The 23172-nt window shown below is 50.0% G+C and overlaps 1 protein-coding gene across 4 annotated transcripts in view; it reads left to right on the plus strand.

Annotated features, from left to right (window-relative positions):
• Positions 1-23172, plus strand: part of LOC125949332 (uncharacterized) — a 39379-nt gene that overhangs the window by 12069 nt on the left and 4138 nt on the right. For 3 of the 4 annotated variants that reach the window (XM_049676292.1, XM_049676293.1, XM_049676291.1), the window contains one exon: positions 10360-10605. In XM_049676292.1, coding sequence (XP_049532249.1) covers positions 10360-10605 — 246 coding nt within the window. The remainder of the gene's footprint in view (positions 1-10359; positions 10606-23172) is intronic. The other variant, XM_049676294.1, reaches the window with a different exon arrangement.

Below are 23172 nucleotides of genomic sequence, written 5' to 3' on the forward strand. Positions count from 1 at the left end.
TGGTGAAAGCCGCACCAGTCACTGTCAAGCGCTGTGATGTGTGTTGCTGTTGCGTGACTGTCATAAGAATCCGCGCACATCCCTCCAAGATCACCGCCGGTGCCGATGCTGCTCCGTGAAGCGAAATAACAATTAGGAGCTAGCAGCTTGGAGCATGTGGAGTAATTAATTGTTGGAGGCGGTGATGATGCCGCACGTTCCGCGTTCGCAGCACGATACGATCGCGAGCTGATAAGTGAAAGCACGGGTAACGGGACACCCCCAGCGTCAGTCCTGGAGCTGGATTGTGACAAGCGCCGCTAACAACGCCACGATGCTACTGCATTCCGCTTCCTGCCCTTTAGAATGCCGGCCAGACTGGATGGATGGAGAGATGAGAACGAACGCGAGAAATCGCGATACGCGCGGCACGGTGCGGCGCGATTTGAGAGCGAAGATGGGTTGCTTGATTTTGTCCGAGACCTCCTGATGCGACGCTGATCTGATCCACACAACGGCAACAGTTGCCGCTCTGGTTGGTGCAAAGTGGTACAAGAAGTGGTTGTACTTATTAATTAAGACGCAAAGACGACGCGGATGGCAAAGGTTCTTGTTCGAAAACACCTCGTTTGGAGTGTACAGCAGAGGATTTAAGCACTAGATAGAGTGAGAGAGAGAGAAAGACAGAGAGAAAGGTGTAGATCTCTATTCCGGGAATGATGTAGCTGAAAACAAATTGTAGTGTTTTGATCTAGATACTTATCACACTTAAGGTTCCTGGTGACGATCGCAACTTTACGTTAGGAGCTGTCAAAATGAAGTTGAATTACAATTGCTATCATTGTCAGGTAGCATTAAGATGAACGAAATGTTCTTAACGATCGTTTTCTAACTTCAGCGTTGAAAATTCGCCGAAAAGAATTGTCAAAATAAGTGACGCGACAAAACAAAATTGCTATTGTGTCCAAGCACTTTATTAAAGTTTAATAACTCACAAAATGACTGCCAAGTAAAGGCTCTTTACTGTAAAAAAGCTCTTTACTGTGCTGTATTGCGTATTGTAAAATTGCGACACAGGTCATGAACGAATATATGTTAATGTCTTTTGGGCGTGTAGAGGGAAACACACGAGGAGCAGTCTCCCCCTACTGGAGCTCAAAGTAGATTTTAAACACGAAACTATAGACCAGTTGATTGAACTGATCGGTTTTGTGCTGTCGAAAGCGAAGCATAAACCTTTTGGGGGGTTGACTGAAGTGCACTACTACACGACCACAATTGCCCGTTAATTTGAACATTCCTTTCATCATGTGCAGACCCCCGGGGGCAGACCCAGGATAGGATTCTACAACCCGCGGAGACCCTTTTCACTGGGTGAATGGCTTGTCGCACGCTTGTCGCCTCAAGGCCTCGCCATCTAGCGGTCCTGGTCCTTGGGTGGCTCAGCGTCCTCCAGCGTACCGAAACCAATGCCCCTGCCCGAGGTTCGTGCAATGTGCACCGATGGCGTTGGTCGTTGTTAACGAAAATAATGCGCTCCTTCCCTTCTGGTCGGTACCAAGGGGCGCGTGTGACGCGCGATTACCAAAATGGTGGCCAGCTAGCGATTGCTACCATGGCAACTCATGTAGCAGCAATTGCGCAACGCAACACACACACACACACACACACACACACACACACACACGCATATACATCGTACGCAATTCGCTAATCATTTATTTCGGATCGGAACGGGTGGCCACCAAAGGGACAGTCTGCTGTCGGTCGCGCTACCGTCGCGGCCAATGCTTTCAATGGTAATGAGCCATTGTGGTGGTGGTGGTGGTCGCAGGGACAGATGATGGTCGGACTCGCGGTCGTGGTGGGTAAATCGTGTGCCCAAGATCGCCGATTTCCGTGATCCAAGCACAACGCAGGCGCGCGAAAAGGAATTTTGTTATCGGATTTTGAGCGATGGTGTCCGGTCCGGTCACCCATTGGTGGCCACGCGGTACGCACCCCGGCCAGTCCTTTGTGCCAGTCTCGGAATTACGTTGTTTCGTGTTCAATCCCCTCGAGGAATGGTTACTCGATAGAGAGAAAGAGAGAGAGAGCAGTAGAAGAACGAGAACAATGTCAACGGCGAGGAAAAGCAAGCTATATAGCGACCGTTGCTAAGGATGCTGACTATGGCCAGCACAGTGCAGCACAGTTCAAGAAACGCTTGTCATAAAACACCATCTTCCGCGAGAGGCCGCGTTCTCGACATCTTGTGGTCTGTCCACGCGGACACACCGGGGCCCGCATCAGGCCGGGGTTTTGATGCTCTTGGACATGCTCGTTCGTACGCGCTCGTTTGGCAGCGTGTCTGGCGAATGTTGTTACCACCCGCTGGCTTCGTAATAAACATGCTCGAAATAGCGACAAACGGCGGTGCCATGCCATGCCAGGCCGCGCCACGCTAGGCGCTGGATGCCGGTCAATTGTGTGTGATGATGTGAGGGAACCTCCGGGCTGCGAACGCGCAGCCGATGCAATCGCAATGTCCGCCGCGCTGGTGCACTTCCTTTAAATAATTCATTCCCCCAGCCGGTAACGCAAAAAGGGTCTCAGTGGACGGCGCGTGCTCCCGGCCAGTCCCGGCCAAAACCGCACCATATAAGGGATGGCGCGAGAGTGAACGAGTGAGAGTGAAACCAGGGATGGATTCGGCCCGTGTTCGAGCACACACAATTGAACGGTCAACTGCGGTCAATCCGGTCCCGATCCGGTCCAAGGGGAAAACAGTTTAAACCTTTTGCCTACACCTTAAGGTCCGTTCCCTGTGTGTCCTCGAGAGCCCGGGCTAAAATCGTGGGCAGTTGTGTTGTTGGTTTATGAGTTTTGTTGCAAACTTGCTGCTGCTGCTCCTAGGCCTAGGCCAACGAATTCGTTTAAGGGCATTGCAGATTGCGTCACGCGTGCTATGCCGGCATTGATAATGGTTGCCGACCACCAGCGCCCGCGGCGAGATGTTTTTTTTTTGTTGTTGAGAGTTGTACCATGTTGCGTGTTGAACCGAGAACTTTTACGACTTCTAGCACCGTGGGCCTTCGGCTTTTGATAGTTTTCTAACTGTAAATCGCACCTTTTTTTCTCTCCAAAAGCTGTCTCAATCAGCGAAATGACCGTGTGAACGGTTTGCGGAGGCTAGTCTAGCTGTTTTCCGCGTGATGCTAGTTTCTAACTGATGGATTAGGATTTCCCATGGCGTCTGAGTCTGGGAAGTGATCGTTTTGTGTTCAACGTGGTGTATGCAAATACCGGGAAATGGAAGTAGAGGCTGAAGGTTATGGATGCTGGAACACCTTAGCAGTTTGTGTGATTAGAACCGATGTTGATCTTAGCTTCATTCATTGTAGAATGATTAACATTCTTCTGGTCGCCAATGTTGTTCTACGGAGCTCCATACTAACCCCAAAATGAGTCTAATATCATAATAATGATAATAATATTAGGATAAGAAACGTGTTTTCAGTATGATTGGTTTTATTCGTGACATTTATTCGGTCACCTTAGCTTGCCGAACTACCGCGTATCGATCGTTTGGGGGATTATGTTTCTAGCAGTGTGTTGTGTTTGACAATTTCGCTCGTTCGTCATGCAAAAAAGTATTTGCTTTTTCCAGTAAATATCAATCAGTCTTTTGTTCTCATTCATTCTAAAATAAGAGATATTTTTTGTTGTTGATATAACGTGCGGGGCTGTATTGAAAATTAAGAAATATGTTTGTGCTAATAGTTCCACAGAAAAGTGCCCAGGATGCACGAGATACCAGATCTATGGAAATGTCTTTGGCGGTCAAACAATAACCTACTATGGAAGGGATGTATTTTTTCGGATCTTAATGTCAACTATCGGTTAATATAAAATCTGTTTCGTTTCCGATAAACAATCTTCCCGTATATTCTTATTTGTTTGCGATTTCTTGTGGAGATGTTAAAAACGAATTTGCTCTTTGATCAATGGTCATGTCTATCGACAACATGCTGAAGTTAAACGAACTTCTCAAAACCTCTGTTGAGTAATACAAACCAAAGACTCGTGCACACACCATGTTAGGCAAAAGACTCTACTAAAAACAAACATTTCGCGTTGCTTCTGCGCCGAAAAAGCGATTCTGAAAAGCGCCGCAATCGCCACGAAATGGGAGAAAGCAATTTGAGCAATCAATTCCACAAACCAAAAAGGGTTCGCAGAATCTCTGCACCATTTCCACACAGAATACCGTTTTCCTCGCTTCTCCCCGTTCTGGGGCTTCCCCGGGGAGAGAAATTTTCCCACAGACCACACTACCGTCTACCACATTACTGCTACCCCCCGTTACATGGCCCGGCCCGTTTGTGCCATTTCTCGAATTTTCGGTAGCATTTGCATTTTGCCTTTCACTGTTTTAACCGAAAATTTCCATCCCACCAATGGGCATTCTGTGTACACCGTCAATTTAGCACACTTTCCAAACCTCACACACACATGCTCGCATACCGGTGCATGCGTGGTGCGTGCATTGTGCCACACCCTTCCTTCCTACTCCGGAACGGACCTACTAACAACAACGTCAACGGAACGGACCTACTAATGAGTGCACGCCACTGAATACTGTACGGTGGAAAATAGGAGAGGGAGGGGATTTTCTGTTGTTTTCGGGAAGCTTTCCCAGCGCAGCGAAAGTATGGCATCGGCACATGGCGCGCACGATGAGGTGGCCAGTGCCAGTTGCCAGTGGCCAGTGTTTTACGATTATGCTCGGAGGCGGCAAATTGGTGGCCTGCAACAAAGTAACACCAAAGCAGCGCAAGTCACGAGCTGAGTCGCTTCATCGTAATGACCGATAGTACCGGCAGTTGCCGTAACTCACACACACACACAAACACACACATACAATGTCCTGGATCTCTTCCATCAGCCCCTCACGAGGACGAGAAGAATGCGTTTGCGGTTTTGTGGTTTGCAGGAACCAGAACGATGCGAAGATGCATCGAAGCAGGCAACGGCATCTTGCCATCTGGCAGCTTGGAAGCATCTGGCGTAGATTGAAGGCGAGACCGAATTAGGTGGAATGATATGAATTGGCCCGGCCTGAAGTGGACCTTTGTGCACGGTGGCCCTCGGGTGTTGCGGCCGTGTTGGCCTTGGTTAAGCGACTTGGAGTCATGCCCACGTCTCTTGTCGACAACAGGGAATGTTCTGCTCAACCCACCATTCTCACCTGAGTGGCTTGACTCACTGGCCCCCCTCGGGGACCTCGATCGTGGGCGATGGTACTCCCGAGAGCAGGCGGTGCGTACCGCTCTTCGCGTTGTCGTCCCACAACAACGCGCTCCAACGCGAAACCGAAGGCCATTCCGTCCATGATGTCAATTCCAGCGTGTGCGCGCACCACGTTGCGTTCACTCGTTCGTTCGTTGACCGAATGGCCAACGGCGTTACTGGCGGGCGTTGGCCGCCAGTGTATCGCTCTCCCTTCTGGCCAAAAACAAAAAACAACAATGGACCAAACGAGGGTGGCTTCTCGCATGCTCTAATTCTTGCTCGTAAAACTGAACTGTTTAAGCCACTCTGCAGGCGATTGCCGGCCTGCAGCTAGTAGGTATGCACACGCACTAGCCCCCCACCCACGAGGAGGAGGGGAACTGCGCGCGGTTAATAGTGCCCTCCTCGGCGCAGCATCGCGGCCCCGCCGGTAGAACAATGGAACTGACCGAAACTGGCGCAACGGAGCAAAGAGCAGCGCCATACGATGCTACCGGAGTGAACCGGAGCTGGAGCTAAGAAGCGAGTTCTTGGCAAACGCCTCGGGTTGTCCTAGACCTTCCGTGCGTGGGGTTTCAACCTGCACCGGGAAGTGTACCTTCCTCAAGTGATCGATACAATCCGACGAACCGGTGTGGTAGTCGTGGGTGATCGCGTTGTGAATTCGCTTCCAATTTGAAGCTGATGAGGTAAACCGTTTGATTCGTGCAAATAGTAATCGGCTTGGAGGCGAACCCCGCTGCGTTCGGATAATCGAATTCGTCTTATTTGGAGGATAACGTTACTTCGGTGCCGGATTAAGGAGCAGACCGAGACGGGAATCGGGAGTAGCTTGGCCAGCGTGTGAATTTATGACCAAACGGTATCCGCCCGTTGCTTGTTTTGGTAGTAAGTTGATTAGATGTTAATACCGAATGTAGGTTGAGGAGAGATGGAAACAACCGTGAACTGTGCGAGATGCATCGAGAGATTGAGATTGAGAGATCGGCCAAGGGGGGGCATCGGTTTTTTTTTTTTTTGAAAGTTTGGGATTCCGGTCGGAAGATCGGGAACACGTGCTTTATTATTGGGGTATCTACCTACAAACGGAGCGGGTTCTTTACGTTCTTTTAGGGCTGCTCCAGTGCTATGCTCCAAGGAGCATTGTCTGTGAAGGGCGAACTTAAGGGAGATACCATGTCGAATGTGATGCGATCAGTTTGCGTCACCATCATAGATCAACATCGAGAAGCTGAATAAACATGTTGAAGGGCCAACATGGGGTTGGCTGACATAACGAGCACACAGCATTACATATGCGCAACCGGGCATCGGATGTTGTTACCAACATGCAACCACCTGTCAACCGATTGACGGATGGACCTCATCAAATCATAGTGACACCCTTTTCTCACCTGCCCTGGACCGATCATGCTAATGTGACGATCAGCACCGAGCATGAGTGTGTGTGCGGCCGTTGTGCGCCCTTCTGCTTCACTTTCTACTGTTCGACTGTCCGCGAAAACGGTTGTTGATCTTTGCCCGGTGGGTGGTTTGATCCGTTTGCCAACCACCAACACCCCATTTGGGTCAGCTAGCCACGGTCTGTGCGTGTGTGTGTGTGTGTTTGTGTGTTTATGGACACACTGTTCGATTGCATAAGCGTTTGTCATGCTGATCGGTTCACCAGGCCAACGACTCCACGGTCAGCAACACCCAGGAAATTGAGCTTGAGGCTGAGCTGTATGAGATAATTCAAATTCCTCCATCGGACCTGCGTGGATGACATTGAACAACAACGGGACGGATGGCGAACTGACCAGCCGGCGATAGATAATGATGATGCGTCACAGATAATAAGCTGGCAGCGGTAGTTGAATGCGAATTGCGCGGGGAGCGATTGTTAGTGCAATCGCGTATTATATCTGAATCATCGTATCACAGCCAAGGGGATCCACCAACGCCCGGTCGCTGGGCAGACTGCGACGCAAATGATCTCACGGAAAACGTTCCCCGATAGGGATTATGTTCGAAGCGAGTGAAATGAAATGTTTTATTTTGTGTTGTCTGGCCATGCTAGTAACGATACATTAAGAACGGACAAAATAAGGTTGAAACAAGCGTTATCGTGGTCCGACAAGGATTAGATGAAAGAGACTTTCTTTATGATCGATTTCCAGTCTCAGCATTGGAAATTCGATGTAAAAACCTAATGGTACATGACCAATGAATGTTTCTTATGTTCTAATGTTCAGCTTATTATCTGTGAAGGTTGCCCTCGTGGTCATGCATCTTAAGGCGCAGTTCGTCCTAGTTCCCCGTAATGCAAACAAAAAGTTGTTAAATATTTGTCATCCAGCATGTGTTTGTCACTTACATTCAAGCAACTTCTCCAGCTCTCGCTATTCATAAGGCAGGCGCAGCAGCAATAACTGGTGGCGTTGTGATGAAGTGTCCGCTAAATTACCGATGCATGACCGTGTGGAATGTTCTCGTATTGTGTTCTAGAGAGTGGTTCCCCGGTGCACGCGCGTAGTTAGAGGACAGCAGTTGGACTGCGGTTGGACTGCGGTTCACCTTCTAATGATGTGCGGACGAGGACTGTGTGTCACTGCATACATACATACACGCTAGTCCAATGGCTATTATTTGTGAGATGAGAGTGCGGTCAGGTGGTATCGCCACTAGGCCGGCCAGCTCATCAAACAACTCAAGCCCTCAAAACGTATCCATCTTCACCAAACACACACACGCGAGCCTCATTTTCTATAATATGATTAACGATAACGATGACAACGGTGACGATAGGTCCAAGAGGGTATCCGCCGACGACACATCTTCCCTCGCGGAAGCTTCCCATGCGCTTCCCAAAGCGTCCCACAAGAAATGTGCCTCGTAACCGCGCGGTTCGTGGAAAAGCGCAACCACATCCAAGCAACCAGGTGCTTCTGTAGGCTTGTGAAAAAACGAGGTTAACTCAAGCGTTTCCCACATCGATCGGCATTTCTCAACTCGTCACCTCCTAGTGGCGGCCTCCTAGATGAGCACAGGGTGTCCCCTCGTCGGTGCATTCCAAGCGTCGACTTTGGTCGCTAATTGTTTTGTGATCCATTTGGATTTCGCCGTTTTATGAACCTCCCAAATCCGATCCAAGTGCCCCGTTAGCATCCTTTATCGCATGCACGGCCGAATCGGAAAATGGCCATCAATTGGGTGTGCCCGCCGGAATTGGAACCATCATATAAACCTTGACTGAGCCATATCCGATGGTCCAATTATCGGAATTTCGAGTGCGAGAATCACTCTTTCACCTTCTTCGGACGGAAAACGGAACCGAAATTTAGAGTTTGATTTGGGGGTCGATTTGAAAGGAAGGAGCTGGTGAAGGAGAAAATGATAAGTGTTGACTGGGGTCTAGGCGCTACGAACCGTAACGCCGTCGCCACGGTGCTGATCGCTTTTATCATCGTGGATGGAATCAATCATTTTGGGGCGGACGGGGCTTTTCCAAGGAAACGTCAGTGGCGCCAGAGTGCGGATGAGACAGAGGGCACATGGGGATTGGTGCTACCGTTTGTTTGGAGATTTCTTTTCGGCCACCTTTCTTGCCACGTTAGCACCTTCGCTCGGTTTTGATTTATGTACCGGACCGGACCCTGGGAATTTCCGGCTGTCTTCGCCAAGGACGAGCTATTGGTGTTTTTTGGCGGTAATATTTTGGAGCACACTAATGACCAATTATGTGTTCTGTGTGCGGCGACTGTTGGTGTGAAGCCCTGGGCCACTAGTCTCGGTTGAGGAGTCCGTGACATTCGGATTCCGCGAGATCCAGAGAATTGATCTTCTTATCCAATCACATCGAAATGATCCAGAAGCACGACATCGATCGTTGCGAGGAGATAGAATGACGGCTGTGCTCCTTTCCGTTGAAGAACATTGAACTCTAAAAATTGGAATCGGCTTTGGACAAAAGCACGACCAATGGGCCGGCGGAACTCAAGACACCCACGTTGCGTGCCAATGGAACAGGATTTCGAACTCCCCGAACAGCACCACCAACGAGAACACGATTAATCCCCCGAGTGACACAGCAAACTGGACCACGCAACGTACAGAACTCAGAAAGAACGTTTGTCATTTCCACGATGGCGGAGGAGTACTTTTGGGTTTGAGCGCGATCTCGCGCAATCGGCACTGCTTTTCGCCCATGCGGAACCATGGTAGGAACCGGTTGTTAAAGTTCACAAGTCCGCTCCGTACCGCTGAACACCAGTACGAAACCGATTGACATTGAGCTGCTGCTGCTGCTGCTAGAGTTGCTACCTTGGACCTTGGGGGGTACTTGGGTTCCGACGGTTCCGTCGCAGTTCCGCGAACCATCGACTGAATTGTCACGTTCGTGACTATTTTGGGCTGCAGCACCTTTTCACTTGCAAGGTCTGCAAACTTTTTGGCGCGAAGTACCGCGCTGTCCGTGACTGAACTGTGAATTGTTTTCGCGACACTTTCAATACTCGCTCGTTCGGGTGGAAGCCCGAGAGCTAGAGAGTGAAATTTAAATTAGTCGACGCAGTCAACGTGAGGATGCCAAAGTCACAGGCCAAGGTCTGTCCGTTTACTATCTGCGTCGTGGAACCTATATCTCTGGTGGTATCGGGTTTGAAATGAGAAGCACAAGATTGTGTGGGACTTCCAGAATCATTAAACCGTTTTAGATTGCATAATTTTCTGATCCCTGAGACACCTGGGCATCATGTTTGATTGCTTAACGTTAGCTCCCCATTCTGCCTTGCGGCACGGCGAGAAGTGAAAGTCCGGGATTGGGAGCACAGTATGGGATCCGTTCGTTCGACCGGTGGTTTGACCGGGGATTTGCATAAAATACCTTCACCTTGCTGGACGGACAGGAGAACGGTGCCTTAATTAAAAGCTTATATACAAACATCGCATACACCCCACGCTAGGGTCTGTTTCGCGCCGGGGGGTATTGTTCCGCGGATAAATCATATCACGACGATGAGGAGTTTTGGGTTTTCTTTGTTTTCCTGCTCTTCTCATGTTTCTCACACACTCACTCACCACTTCGTTTGTTTCCCCTTTTTTTTATCTTCATCCATCCATCCACAGGTTACGGCACAGGACGCCGAGTTTGCGCCGCACGTCACGGCAACCTGCAAGACGGGCACGATGAACATCCGGATCCAGTTTACCGGCCCGTACAATGGCGTCGTGCACGCACGGGACTTTCGGACACCGGCCTGTATGACCTTCGGTAACGGGACGTCGTCGTTGGCGCTCAGCCTCAACCTGGTGGCCAAGTCCGGCAACAGCGAGTACTGTGGCACTCTCGTCAGTAACGTGAGTGATGGTGATGTAAGCTATCTAATTTCCTGCTTCTTACGCTTTAAGCTTTAGATTTACTTACAACTTACGACCGACATACCCGTCTCTTTAGTATTAATGAACGACAGCGATCCGCTTCGCGTGTTCTGCTCATCGTCACGATGACGATCATGGACAGCGAGCACGATCACGTACACACGACTGGGCTGGTCTTATTTGGCACTATTTGACCTTGGAATTGAAATGATGAGAAGGAGGATTCGCTTCCTCCACCGATTGTGTTCGATTTCGTGGACAGAATGTTGCATTCCATCCAAAGTGCTTAAAAGATGGCCGGCAAACCGCACGAACTTTACATACGTGCCGCGATGGTATTGTTGCCGGAATTGAAGCACTGCTTGTCATAACTGCTTTATGTCACGTTTTGGCGTTACTGTATTCCAGAAAACCAGAAACAGTTTCGTTTGAGCTCATTTGTTGTATTTTGAAAACATGTTTTTTATGTAAACGATTTCAAATGTTTGTCTAGTTGGTGCTCTAGTGTTGTGTATCACAACATTTACGCTGAAAAAGTAAACTGCTTCTCAGTAGAGATTGACAAACATCGCCAGGACAGAAGGAACGCAAAGGAGACCCACCGCTTGAAGGGTGCGGTACGTTGTTACATCATTCCGTCGGATGTCATTGCCCTTGGATGAATTCCCACGAGGAATGGTCCCAGTGAGCTCGATGGTTGCTCTCGAAGAGGCAAATGTCTGTCCGTCAGGCCCAGGACTGACCATTCGTCCGTCCGTATGCTGTCCGTGATTGCCATTTCCGGCGACGGCATTGGTTCGACAAAGCCTCGGAAGGGTTGATGACAAGGATCGGACACACGCGATAGCTAACGCTACGAGTAACACTTAATTGACAGCGATGGTGATCATTTGCGATGGCGAGACTTCATAGCAGCATACCTTCATGGGTGCTCATAGCGGTAATCGTTTCTGGATCGTACCACCGCCGTCGCCTAAATCCGATCGCCATCGTCCAAGCGATCGTCAACCAGCGACCAAGTGGACCAGAAAATGTTAATTGCCCGTACAGGCATGCAGAAGCATATGGCATCGCTATGACCGTGGCGATGGGCGACAACTTGTCAATGCCAGCCCGCCGGCCATTCCCCCGCTAGTAGTTCCCTTCTCAGTGACAAGCGTGAAGAGCATGACAATGCACGAACATCCGACCGAATGGAGCACGTTGTGCTGTATCGAGAATCGAGCATCGCGCAGAAGAAGGATGCGCATCCCTTGGGGAAATACTCCAGCTGTCTGGCTGCACCGATGACAGGGAGATCCATCCTTACGAGGGCCCAACCGAGAGCTATGGGAGCTAATTATCCCGCATCGGGACGAAGAAGTATGCGCACTTTGGAAAATGAAGAAATTACGTGTCCCGGAGTCCCGTTCCCACCAGACGAGGCATCAGAAGGGCATTCCCTTCTCCTGAGGGAATTGTAAGGAGTGCGATGGACCGGTGAGATCGAAACGAAACGAACGATCGCCGCCTTGGTTTCCGATTATTCAAATCCAAGTCAGGCCAGGGCCGGGCAGCAACGGCTGCTGCATCACAGCACGGCGTCCGCATGCCTTTTTCCCGGGTGTACGCTTATCGCTGCAGCACGATTTATTGATCTGCATCGATCTGCGGCACTGTCGGAGATCGATTCGATTGCACCGCCCTTACGACCCTTTGCCAGAATGACAGAAATTGAAATAGCCACGATAGCGCCCAGTCCGCCCAGTCGAGAGAGAGAGAGGGAGAGACCAATGCTGTCCATTGCCATTGTATGGTCCAACGCTTCACCATCAAGCCAAGTCGCCTGTCCAGACACCAGGAAGAGCCGCCGGTAAATGGAATGCAGACTCGCGTGGAGTGATTGTTCACGGCATGCTACGTCACATAATCGTGATCAAACATATGGTAACTCGGTTCCGCAAAAGTTCGATCACAGAGAGAGAGAGAGAGAGAAAGAATGCTCGATCGATTTGACGCGCACCACCGTTTGGTGTTCGTACAGCCACCCACAATGTCGGCGGCATATATGAAGCCCTGGCGACCCCCTGCACCCTGCAAAGAGCCAGATGTCAGATCGATTTGAATGTCTTTGGTTGGCTGCACAATTGATCAGTGGATTAGGATCGCGCATAGGATGCTGTTACCATTAACCATTTGACCGTTTTGCCCTGGCCTGGTGCCATAAAGAAATCAAATTATCGGCCGCCAAGAAATGGGACCAAATGTAGGCCATCAGTCCACTAGGGCTGGCTGGCTGGCTGGCTGGCTGGATTGAGCTGGTTCTCGGTCCAGCTCGATTCCCGATAAGCGCGTTGTAACTTTCAGATCGTGAGTTTAACATTTTATTACTTCAACGATCACCTACAGGGTGGTGCTGGAGCTGGCTTCTCATTCTTGCAGAGTCTATTCGCACGCACACACACACATGCGATCTTAATGGTATCGATCCATTTCATCTCCGGAGTCCAGTCTGACCGAACGGGGCTTTTGCGCTGAGTAATGCGGAGACCTCGGATCCCGGTGCTTCTCCCGGCCCTGCATGATGATCGTGAGCACGCTCAGCATCCTGGCATCCACCATAATCTGCACGAGATTACAATGAGGAAGTACTATGAAGACTACACACACCGCACACATGAGAACATGCGCTGCACTCTAAGGTCAAACGACCAGAGACGGGACCCCTTTATAGTGATCGCAAGACTCCAATTAATCCGCCGACCAGGCCAGGCCAGGCCAGCTCCATCGGATCCAACGAACATCCAGAACATTCATCGTCCAGCCAGCGAGCGAAACTCTCGCCGATCGGCGGCCAAGACGCCGTTCGAGTGACCTTAATTTGGGCCCGTGTTTAGCGGTTTATGCGCACTGGGTCCGAGCGACATACCAGAACACAATGTTCCCGATCATCACCACGGATGGCACATTCCGGCATCCAGGTTCCTTGGCGTTTTCCAGCTCCAGCTTCGGCTGCTAACGTGCTAACGGTTTCCCTCGCCGTCTGGCTCTCTTTCGTTGCTCTCTCTCTCTCTCTCTCTCTCTGTCCAGTTCCGGACGGTGTTTATGGGTTGCATTCGGTGGGCGATGGTGGAACCCGTTCTGAGGAAGCCGTTTCCGAGCGCGACCACAACACGCGGTTGCGGTCGATCGCCACTGAGGAAGCTGCTTCATTAGGGGGAGGCCCCCCCTTGAGTCGGTGTGCGGCGTATTCGGTTCGGAACATTTTAATTGAACCAACGAAACGATCGGCCAATGCAACGGATGATGGTGCATGGTCTCGCTTCGGATCGACAGGTGAGATTCGAAGCCACAACCATGCAACGACATTGAAAAAACGGTGCAACGGTGCACGGTGATCGTCGAACCGTGGCCACCCGGTACACCGAACGAACCGATTCGAGCTTCAGCTCGCAACAATAGATCAATCTATCGCCTGCAACCTGCCTCGGATAGTGACATCGTTGGCAACGACAAATCAATACAGGTCTATGGTCAGTGGTGCCGGTGCCAGACAATCGCAAGATGATCGCGGGATTCAGGATGGATTTTGATTAAATTAAACTTAATTGATCCAGTGGCTGAGACAGGCCGTCTCGTGTCGTGTTGCATAACGGACCAGCGCCAAAGCCAAATCGTGCTGCAGATTCGCGATTGCGATTGATTGATCGATTCGATTCCCATCCGGCCTCGCTTCCGTATTGTGTGGCCGGGGGTATGATTTGGTCTTCTGGGACGCCCTCCCGGGAAGGTCGAACAGTGGCTTGATCGAGGTAGAGAGAGGCGAGACAAAGAAAGGGCCACTAGCACTAGTAGCAGCAGTAACAGCAGCGACGGTGCGACGGCGCCAGGAGTTATGGGCTTCAGACAGGCGAACGCCGCACCTAAACGACGGTCGCAAGCTTCGCTTCGCCAGATTTCGTGATTAGAGATTGTAAGATCCCCGGCGGCCAGCTCGCGCGGCTCGCGTTGCATAGCGGTGTTCACGTAGTCACGACGCGGGCCGGTACCGTGCCACATGCTGTGGAACCTGCTGAGCCCCACCGGAGAGCTAATCCGCCACCGCCAAATGGGCCGTGACTTCGTTTGTTGTCTTCTGGTGCTGCCGACGTCGCTGCAGCAGCTGCATGGCACGGCATGGCACGGCACGGCGAACGGATTGTTCGCCGATTTACGACAGAAATCCGTCCGGAACGGGTCCCGGAAATAGGTTATCCCGGAGGTTGGGCGGACTGGGCGGAATGTCGCTCGGCGCTCTGAAAGTAGAACGCGCGGATTAATCCCCACTCGGCACTCGATGCAGGATGGCAAGTTAGGGGAGGAGCGGCTCGAGTGCTCGAGCCCTTCCAAAATGGTGGAGGACGCGGAGAAGGGCCCCGGTAATTTGCTCCCTAATGATGCAGCTGAGTTCGACGCGACGCGACGCTACGCGCCACCCCATGGACTGGCCGACTGGCCAGACTGACGGTCTAATCTCACAGCTGGAACATGATAAGGCCCGGGAAAGGGACCCAGCAGTATGGGATAGCGGGGATGAATCGAAGCGCGTGATCATCGTGAGGCCACGAGTACTGGGCGCATAAACTAGTTTACTTTCTCTTCCTCGCTGGACAAACAAAAAAAGGTCTCTCATTAGATGTTCTTTACTTCCTGTGTTATGCCCGCTCGCTGATCTCGATGGGTGTGGCAATTGGTGCCGTCGAGGGTGGCTCGATCAAGTACAGAAGTTGGCACAAGGGATTGTAACCGTTGCAGTGGATCAACACACGATCCGATATGAGGTGGATACATCAAAATTGGTTCAATGTTAGTATTAGAAGATCTTTTGAGTTGTTAGATATTGCAGCTGCAGCTTCTAGCACAGAAAACTAGCTATTTGCCCTTAGCTTATTGCTGGAACGCGTATTCTCATGCCTGGAAGGCGTCATTTTGCAGACTGGTCTTCAGAGTCGATGTCACGTCCGTTTCGATGTTTTCCATCACATCCAGTACTTCTTTTTCATGACGTTTCCCAATTTTTGGTACAAAAAACAAATGTGCTAGAGTCAGATCGGGACTGTATGGTGGTTGGAACACCAACGAGATGTTCCTTCGGGCCAGGACAGAGGTCCGACATGTTCCTGTCCTTACCATTGATCGATAGAACGATCTACTTTCAAAAGTTACATCTATCGAATACGGGACTCACGAAAAAAGGTCTTATTCACTCCTAATTGTTTATAGCTGAATGAAAGAAGGTGCGAACTAATTAACTACCGCGATTAATAGTTTAGACAGCGTATAGTTCCATCTAATGTGACCGACAGCTTGTAATACTATTGTGAACGATTCAGGCGATACCATCCGCAGAAACGATCATGACGTTCATGGCTACCACTTTCGAAACAGGATCCTGTCCTGTCTGACCTGCCAAAATCCAAAAAAACGATTAGATGACCTTTAAATTCCAAACTCCACGGACCATGGAAAACGGACGGACGGACACATCACGGCACAACAGTATGAGTCTATCATCATCAGCGCCTCATCAGTTCCGCGACGCGAACTGCAATCGAAACGTACCGCCGACCAACCTGTGGCGTGTGGGGGGGACGATGTGGTGAATTGATTTAATGCTAATTGTTCCGCTTTGCCGCAAGATAATAGATACGTTAGCGCGAATCGGTTCCCAGCGAAGAGCGATCCGCGGTAGCCGCATTCTCGTGTGAAGCGCAGAAGCAACACGTAAGCCAAAGTAAAGCCGATCGGCAGAGTAATTAGTAGCGATTGGGTGCGTGCGTCTCGACTATAGTAGCACGTCAACCAAGACGAGACCACAAGGAGGAGAGGAGCAGCAACCGAAGACGGAGGAGACGTGACGGTATGCGCTTGCGATCAGGTCTGATTGGTCTTGTGTGCGCCTGAAGGAACTGAAAAGGGTAATCAATCCCCTTCAGAACTTGCAAATGATCGACATTGTCCAACGCGACGGACACAAGAGACAGACAGAGAAAGAGACAGATTCATCTGGCGCTGGAGGTCCGCGGATGCCCTCGCAGAAGAAGAGCATACTAGCTGCACGGTTGAAACGATGCATGATCGGCCCAACACCGCGGATTGCGTAGCATATCAATCGCTTAATTGTAATGGGACGGGGCGGGATGATATTTTATTTCTTTCACAATCCACGATCACCACCACACACTGCCAGCGAAGGATGCGCTGCGTGATTGATTAACATGCGGAATGAAGCTGTCCGGACAAACATTTATTCCCCGCCAGTCGATGGCAAACGGGCCGCAGAACAACGCAGAGTAAACAGTGGCCTTCGCAGTGGTTGCAGTGTATGATGCTGGGGCGGTCTTGGTGCGTAACCGTGAGAATGGCGGCCTTCTGAAGGGCGTTAATGCGTGATGCTGATCGAGTGCTGATCCTGGTGATGCAGAACTGACGCAGCACCGAGACCTTCTTCTTTGTGGTCCTACGACTTACGAGTAAAAGCAATCCCCAGTCATACGAACGCACCAAAGTGGTGTCTGTGGGTAAATACAATGCTAGGACCTTTTCGGAAGGCCCGTAGTAATTCGCTGTGTCGCAATCCGTCGCTTTCCCACACGCTTCGCCCGGGAAACATTGTCGCGAAGAAGCCAATGTTCGAGTTAATCGATTTGATTTCAATAATACTGACACTGGCACCGGTGCTTGGACCTGGGTCAGGCCCCAACGCTTTTCCGGCCGAGCAAGACACATAACCCTACTACTTAACCTATCCAGATGTCAATGGGCGAAAGCAAACGGATGGTGCAAGTCAACGATCCTGACAGGCCGGCTGAAACATTGTATCGGCATTGGCCACGGCCAGGTTGTGCGGCTCGTGAGAGGCTTGGATAAACTTGTTTCACTCTCGAACAACCTCTTACGAGATGCTGACCGCGACGCACAAGACGCCAGTTCAGTTTTGCCATTTGCCTTCGCATGAATTGTAGCTCGCCCATAAACCGATGGACGAACACATTGATCATTCGGTTGTGGCTAGAGACACCTGGGAGATTGCTTGCTCTCCATCATCATCATCATCATCAACATCGGCATCGGAATCGAGGCACGCACGATCACGGTGTCCTGCCCTCCAGGGAGTGCCACGGATCAAATTAAGATACTTTCCTAAACCGTCTATCTTCCGGGCGGTGCGCACAATGCGCTGATTAGATGATGATTGTGTAGTCGTTCGCTCGATCGCTCGAAACCTCGCCGCCGATTGGGGATTGGTTTGCGTTCGACGCGTTTCCTGTCTTTAGGGGCTAAATCAGTCCAAATCAAGGCATCGGCCGCTGCGCGATCGCGTACGCCTGTAATCGTGATGACCGGGTTCTGAGGACCTCAGACAAGCGCAAGCGAGAGAGAGAAGGGTGTGGCGGTAAACTCACATGCTGACGATGATTAGCCCCCTGGAGGACTCTTTCGCTTGCTCTATCTCTATCGAGACGCCCTCTCAATGAGCTGTGGTGGGCGGCGTTTCAGAGATCAGAGATCCGGGGCACACGGCGTAAGGTCACGATCACGACGGTTACAGTCGACCCAGGCTGGTAGGCAGACAGGCAGACAGGGCCAACCGCGTAGCAGCTGAATTCCCTTTTTTGCCGACCGACCGAACGACCGACGCGCCGATTGAGATGGCTATTGCCGTTTAAATGCTTCCGACAACGAAATAAGCGCAATTTACTCCAACCCCGGTATCATTTCACACTTAACGGGGACTCCGCAGATTGGTGGACGGGACGAATAGAGGAGCAAAAGGAGGGGCAGATTTAATAGTATGCGGCTAAATTGAATCGTGGTCCTACCCTTTTCCGGTCAAACCGAACACGAATTCACGCTTTCGAAAGGATTTGATTACGTTTCGGGAGACGCCGGCGGCCAAATGGTCTGTTTGATGAAGGTGTGAGGTATTAGCACCTCCAAGGGGCGTGTGTGTGTGTGTGCCTGTGTGACTGGGTCTTCGTGTTTCTTACAATACAAATTTCTTTTAAAATTTGACCTTCTAGTCAAAGCGTGTGAGAATAAGCAAAATGAAGCATATATGCTTTAACATTTGGTAGTGGAAAATTTTGGGGAAAGAATGGTATTGAAGCATTTTTAGGCGCTCCTTTTATTATAAGTGAGTGTCGGTCTCCATTTGTATTTATAGGAAATTGTATTGGAAGCTCACACATTCCGCCACCGTTCAGGCAGCTGTTGCAATTCTCGAGCTAAACAGATAAAAAGAAACTATTCTTTTGAAGAGCAAATGTCAGAGCCACTGAAACCATTCCATTACATTGTTTTCACCACACTATTTTATGAACCATTTATTGGCTTGTATTTTGTTTAAAAAAAAGCAAAAGTCATTTGAGGTTTGATAGTATGCGGCTAATAAGTATGCTTCATAAAATTTAAAAATGTTGGATAGCTATTATATTTTTATATTCGCGCGTCTGGATGGAGTTTAAACAAATCGCCAATTTTTAGAAAAAAAAGCTATTAATTTTATTTTCCAACATCCAATGATCGTCATAAGTAAAATATTCAAATAGTTATCCGATGTATATGCTTGTATTCGTGTCATTCCGTAAAGTGGCCGAATACGAATCCATAAACTAGGTTATGCGTACACCAAATATAACATGCTATTCAAAAAATGGGGAACACAGTTTATGTAACTACAGGCTAGCAAACGGTACGGCGCTTTGGTATCATTTCTGTACTCCACAGTTAAACATAGTGATTGTGTAGACCGATGGCCCATCCCATCTGGCTCAGGTTGCGTGCCGCTTAAGCTGCCCTAACCTCTTCGATGGTAATTGCCCTCGAAAGTCAATTATAACTGATAAAATGGTTGGTGTGGAAAGGCTGGAAAAGGTGTTTATGTTTGCATAACGCCAAGTGGTGGTGACCAGCTAGCCGAGGGGGCAGAGAGTACGAGAGGATCGCATTATGTAGTTCCCAACATGTTTTTCAATGTTCCTTTGTTGAATTAGAAAGGTAGTAAAACATGGAAAGGAACGCCTAGTGCACTCTTTCGCAGAGAATTGATAAATTTTCCGGAAAATGGATGTTGAAATTTAATGATAAAAACCATCATCTATATCTTTTGTACTTAACAAAATCGCAAATACGTGCGGCTATTACTACGCGGTGCACTCTGGTGCCACGACCTGCCACGAGTTTGCCATGAGATGGGGAAGGAATTTCAATTAGCAAAATAAACCCACTCGCGGCCACAGACCCCGCAGGCTGCACGCCTGCATCATCATTATTTGTAGGTCAGCGCGAACACCACCAACACGTGTTCTTGCACTTCCGATAACGGAAAAGAGGGTGACCAACTGCCCTCGAGCGCGCGCAACAATTGCCTGTGGCAACGGGCTAGTTCTTGACAGAATCCTAAATTTATCGCTCCCGGCCCCTGGCGTGGTCTAGGTCCAGGCTGGACCGCTGCCCTGCCCGGCCAGTTCTGGCTAGGTGGCTTTGTAGGTCGCCTCGTACCCTCCAGCATCTCCTGCCAGCGTGCCGCCACTCGCGGTATCATTATTTGTAATCCATTATCATAAATTGCATTGTTCAGCATAAATCGCATTATGCACGGTGGTGATGGTGAGGTTAGTGAGGCACTGGCACCACTGTTTTCGGGCTGCTGGCCGGGGAGAGTGCATGTTTCGATATGTTTAGTGCTCTCGGGGGTTGGAGAAAGAGTAGCTGGACATGCAAATGCAAATACTCCTGCCCTGACCGGGCGACCGGACGGCAACATGGCATGCGCATCCCACTTGGTCATGGGGATGGCTGGCGAAGCAACATATTCGGTGCAAATGCCCCGCGTGATGTTGCCGATGTTGACCTCAAAGGCCTGCCAACAATAGTGGAGAGAACTAGAGGGCATCAAATCGTTTCCGGGGAAATTTTGCAATAATAAACCCCGGTTAATGAGGCCATTTAGTGAAAAGTCGTTCGTTTTTCGATGTTGCCTGGTGGAAATTACTGTACTTTTGATAAAAAGCGATTTACGAAGATTTTATCGCGAGATTTTAAATTTTGTGTGGGTTTTGTCGCTTATCATAATGACGTAGACCTTTTCTGTAGAATGTTGTTTGAAGATGTCACCCTTCACACCGACCTTTTTGAGTTGATGAGCCCCAAACCAAAGGAAATAAATGCCCACTGACACTTGTGATGAGCGCTTGTGATGGGTATCATGTTCACCAACACGTTGAACGTTTGACATCTGGTTTAGATCATTTCAAAGCAACAGCATCAAAACTGAGCATCGCTTTGAATCTCAGGAACCCCTGAGAAAATGGTCAATCGAATGCTTTACTACCAAAGATGAGGCCATTAACTCACGCCAAAATCGCCAAAATCCCTAAAAGATTGCAATAACAATGTGTAGAAAGCGATGGAGAACATTTTCTCTAAACCATTGTCAATGGATCAAATGCAGCGAATGTGTGTTCGAAACAAAAATGCCGGAAATGAATGACACCAAACCTAACCAACGGTCAACGGTTTGAGCGAACTAATATGAATATCCCTTAACTGCTAATCAGCGACACTAATGCAAAAAATGGCAGCTAAGAACAGAACAACATTCTAAATCATTTCAAGCGACCAATCGGTCGTTGAACTCACCTCCCTCCTCCTCCTCCCACTAAATGCATAATCATGCTGGATGCTAACGCCTCGATTGATTCATGACAAACGATAATCCCTGGCATCCTGCTGGCATTCCCCACCCCTCAAAAGCGCTTCAAGTCAGGGTGATGTCGCCGTCGTCTTCGTACGACGGCCCCAAAGGAATTGATGACCAACCGAGATGCTAGGCGCGGTGCTCAGCTCCAGCGGCATTCGTTATCCGTACGCGAGGTTAAAAGTAAACATTCTTCAAAACCGATCCACCATTTGCCAGCCATCGCCACCACCGCCATCTTTGCCGCCGTGAAAGTCCGGTTTGGTTAGGTGCGGCGGCCACACTCCATCGCCAATTGACCACTCAACTTCTTTCCCAACTGTTAAGCCATTCGTTTCGCAACGGATTGCGTTGTGACGACTGCATGATGATGATGATGATGGCGATGATGGAGGCAGCGTGTAGCGTGTTAGGTGGCGGCATCGCGATTCCGGGGAAGGATTTCGCAGAAGTAGCGGCACAGCCTCCTCTCAGCTGTCAGCGCTGACCGCCGGCCGGTTCGGCCGGTGAGGAACTTGTGGCATTTCATTCCTTCGTCGTTTCGCTTTGTCTGATGATGCAGAACGCGCGCACGCCGCTTGCCGGATTGCGAAAAATACGAAACCGGACAGAGAGCGATCGATTTCCGTCGTCGGAGCTCTGAAACTCGAGAGATCACCCTTCGCACCTCGTCAAACCGTTCCGTGTGGCTGCGAGATGGTTTTATAATGTAATCACTTTCCCTTTCGCTTAAAGACCAACAGCAGACCAGCAGTGTGTGTGTGTGTGCGTGTGTTTGGTTCCGATTGTATGCTGGCTGCTACCTTCTTCTCCTCATTGCCTCATTGCCACCGCACTGCTACGTCTACACGTCACTCAAACGCATGTCAGCGTTAAGTGGTTATCGAACCCCCATTCCGAAGGTGCTTCCATTTGAAAATGATGGGCCCCCGGACGGGACCAAACGCGACCTGACCTTGGCCAGTGGTGCAACGTCAGGAGAACAAATTAGGAAACGATCGATGCGAAGCAAAGTTCTGATCATTCATTAGCATCATTCGACAGCGGGAGACCGACGGTCGGGGATTCTAAGGGGGAACACATCCAGCATTGGCACGTCGCCACGGCTTCGGGCACAAACTTGGAAATGCTTTTAATGCGCACGCCGATGCTGATGAGCTATTGGACGTGCTCATGAAAAGGATCCCCCCGCCGCCTAAATGGTCCGACCAACATCGTCCAGTTTCGATTGTTTCGTGTTTGGATGTGGTGTAATGGCCGCCGTGTCTGCGCATCCTCTGGGCATTGTGGTGAACGCTCACCGGATCGTGTAGGTGTAGTAGGCCTCAGGAAGCGATGCGTCTGCGTTATTGTTCTCCGCGAAGCAGCAGCACCAGCTCCAGCAGCAGACACGCGAGAGTAAGTGAGACGAGCGATCGATCGATAAAACCTCGCCGAAGGTCGAAACGATGGTGCGTGCATTGCATGATCGGGGATGGCATTACGGATGATTCTGAACGCGCGTTGCATCATTACGGGATCGCGTCTCACTCGAGGCGACTTCGTTTAAAGACCCGGTTGTTTAAGACCTTGTATTTCTTGTACTTTTATTGACTCGCTATCGAAGGTCAAAGCACGATAGCACCTCCTAGCGGTGCATTACTCGGCCGTACTCGGCTCTTACCTTCCTACCTCGGCAAGGTCAACGTATTTTTTACGATCGAGCCTGGATCGCGCTGGAATCGAGCAGTTGCCATAGTCGATGACGATCGCAGTGTCGATCAATTGTTCGCTCATTCTGTTCGCAGTGAACAACTGTGGTCAGCTAAGGTCTCGATTTTGTTTTTTTTAACAAAAGTACT

The sequence above is a fragment of the Anopheles darlingi genome, chromosome 2 (genome assembly GCF_943734745.1).
Source record: "Anopheles darlingi chromosome 2, idAnoDarlMG_H_01, whole genome shotgun sequence".
NCBI lineage: Eukaryota > Metazoa > Arthropoda > Insecta > Diptera > Culicidae > Anopheles > Anopheles darlingi.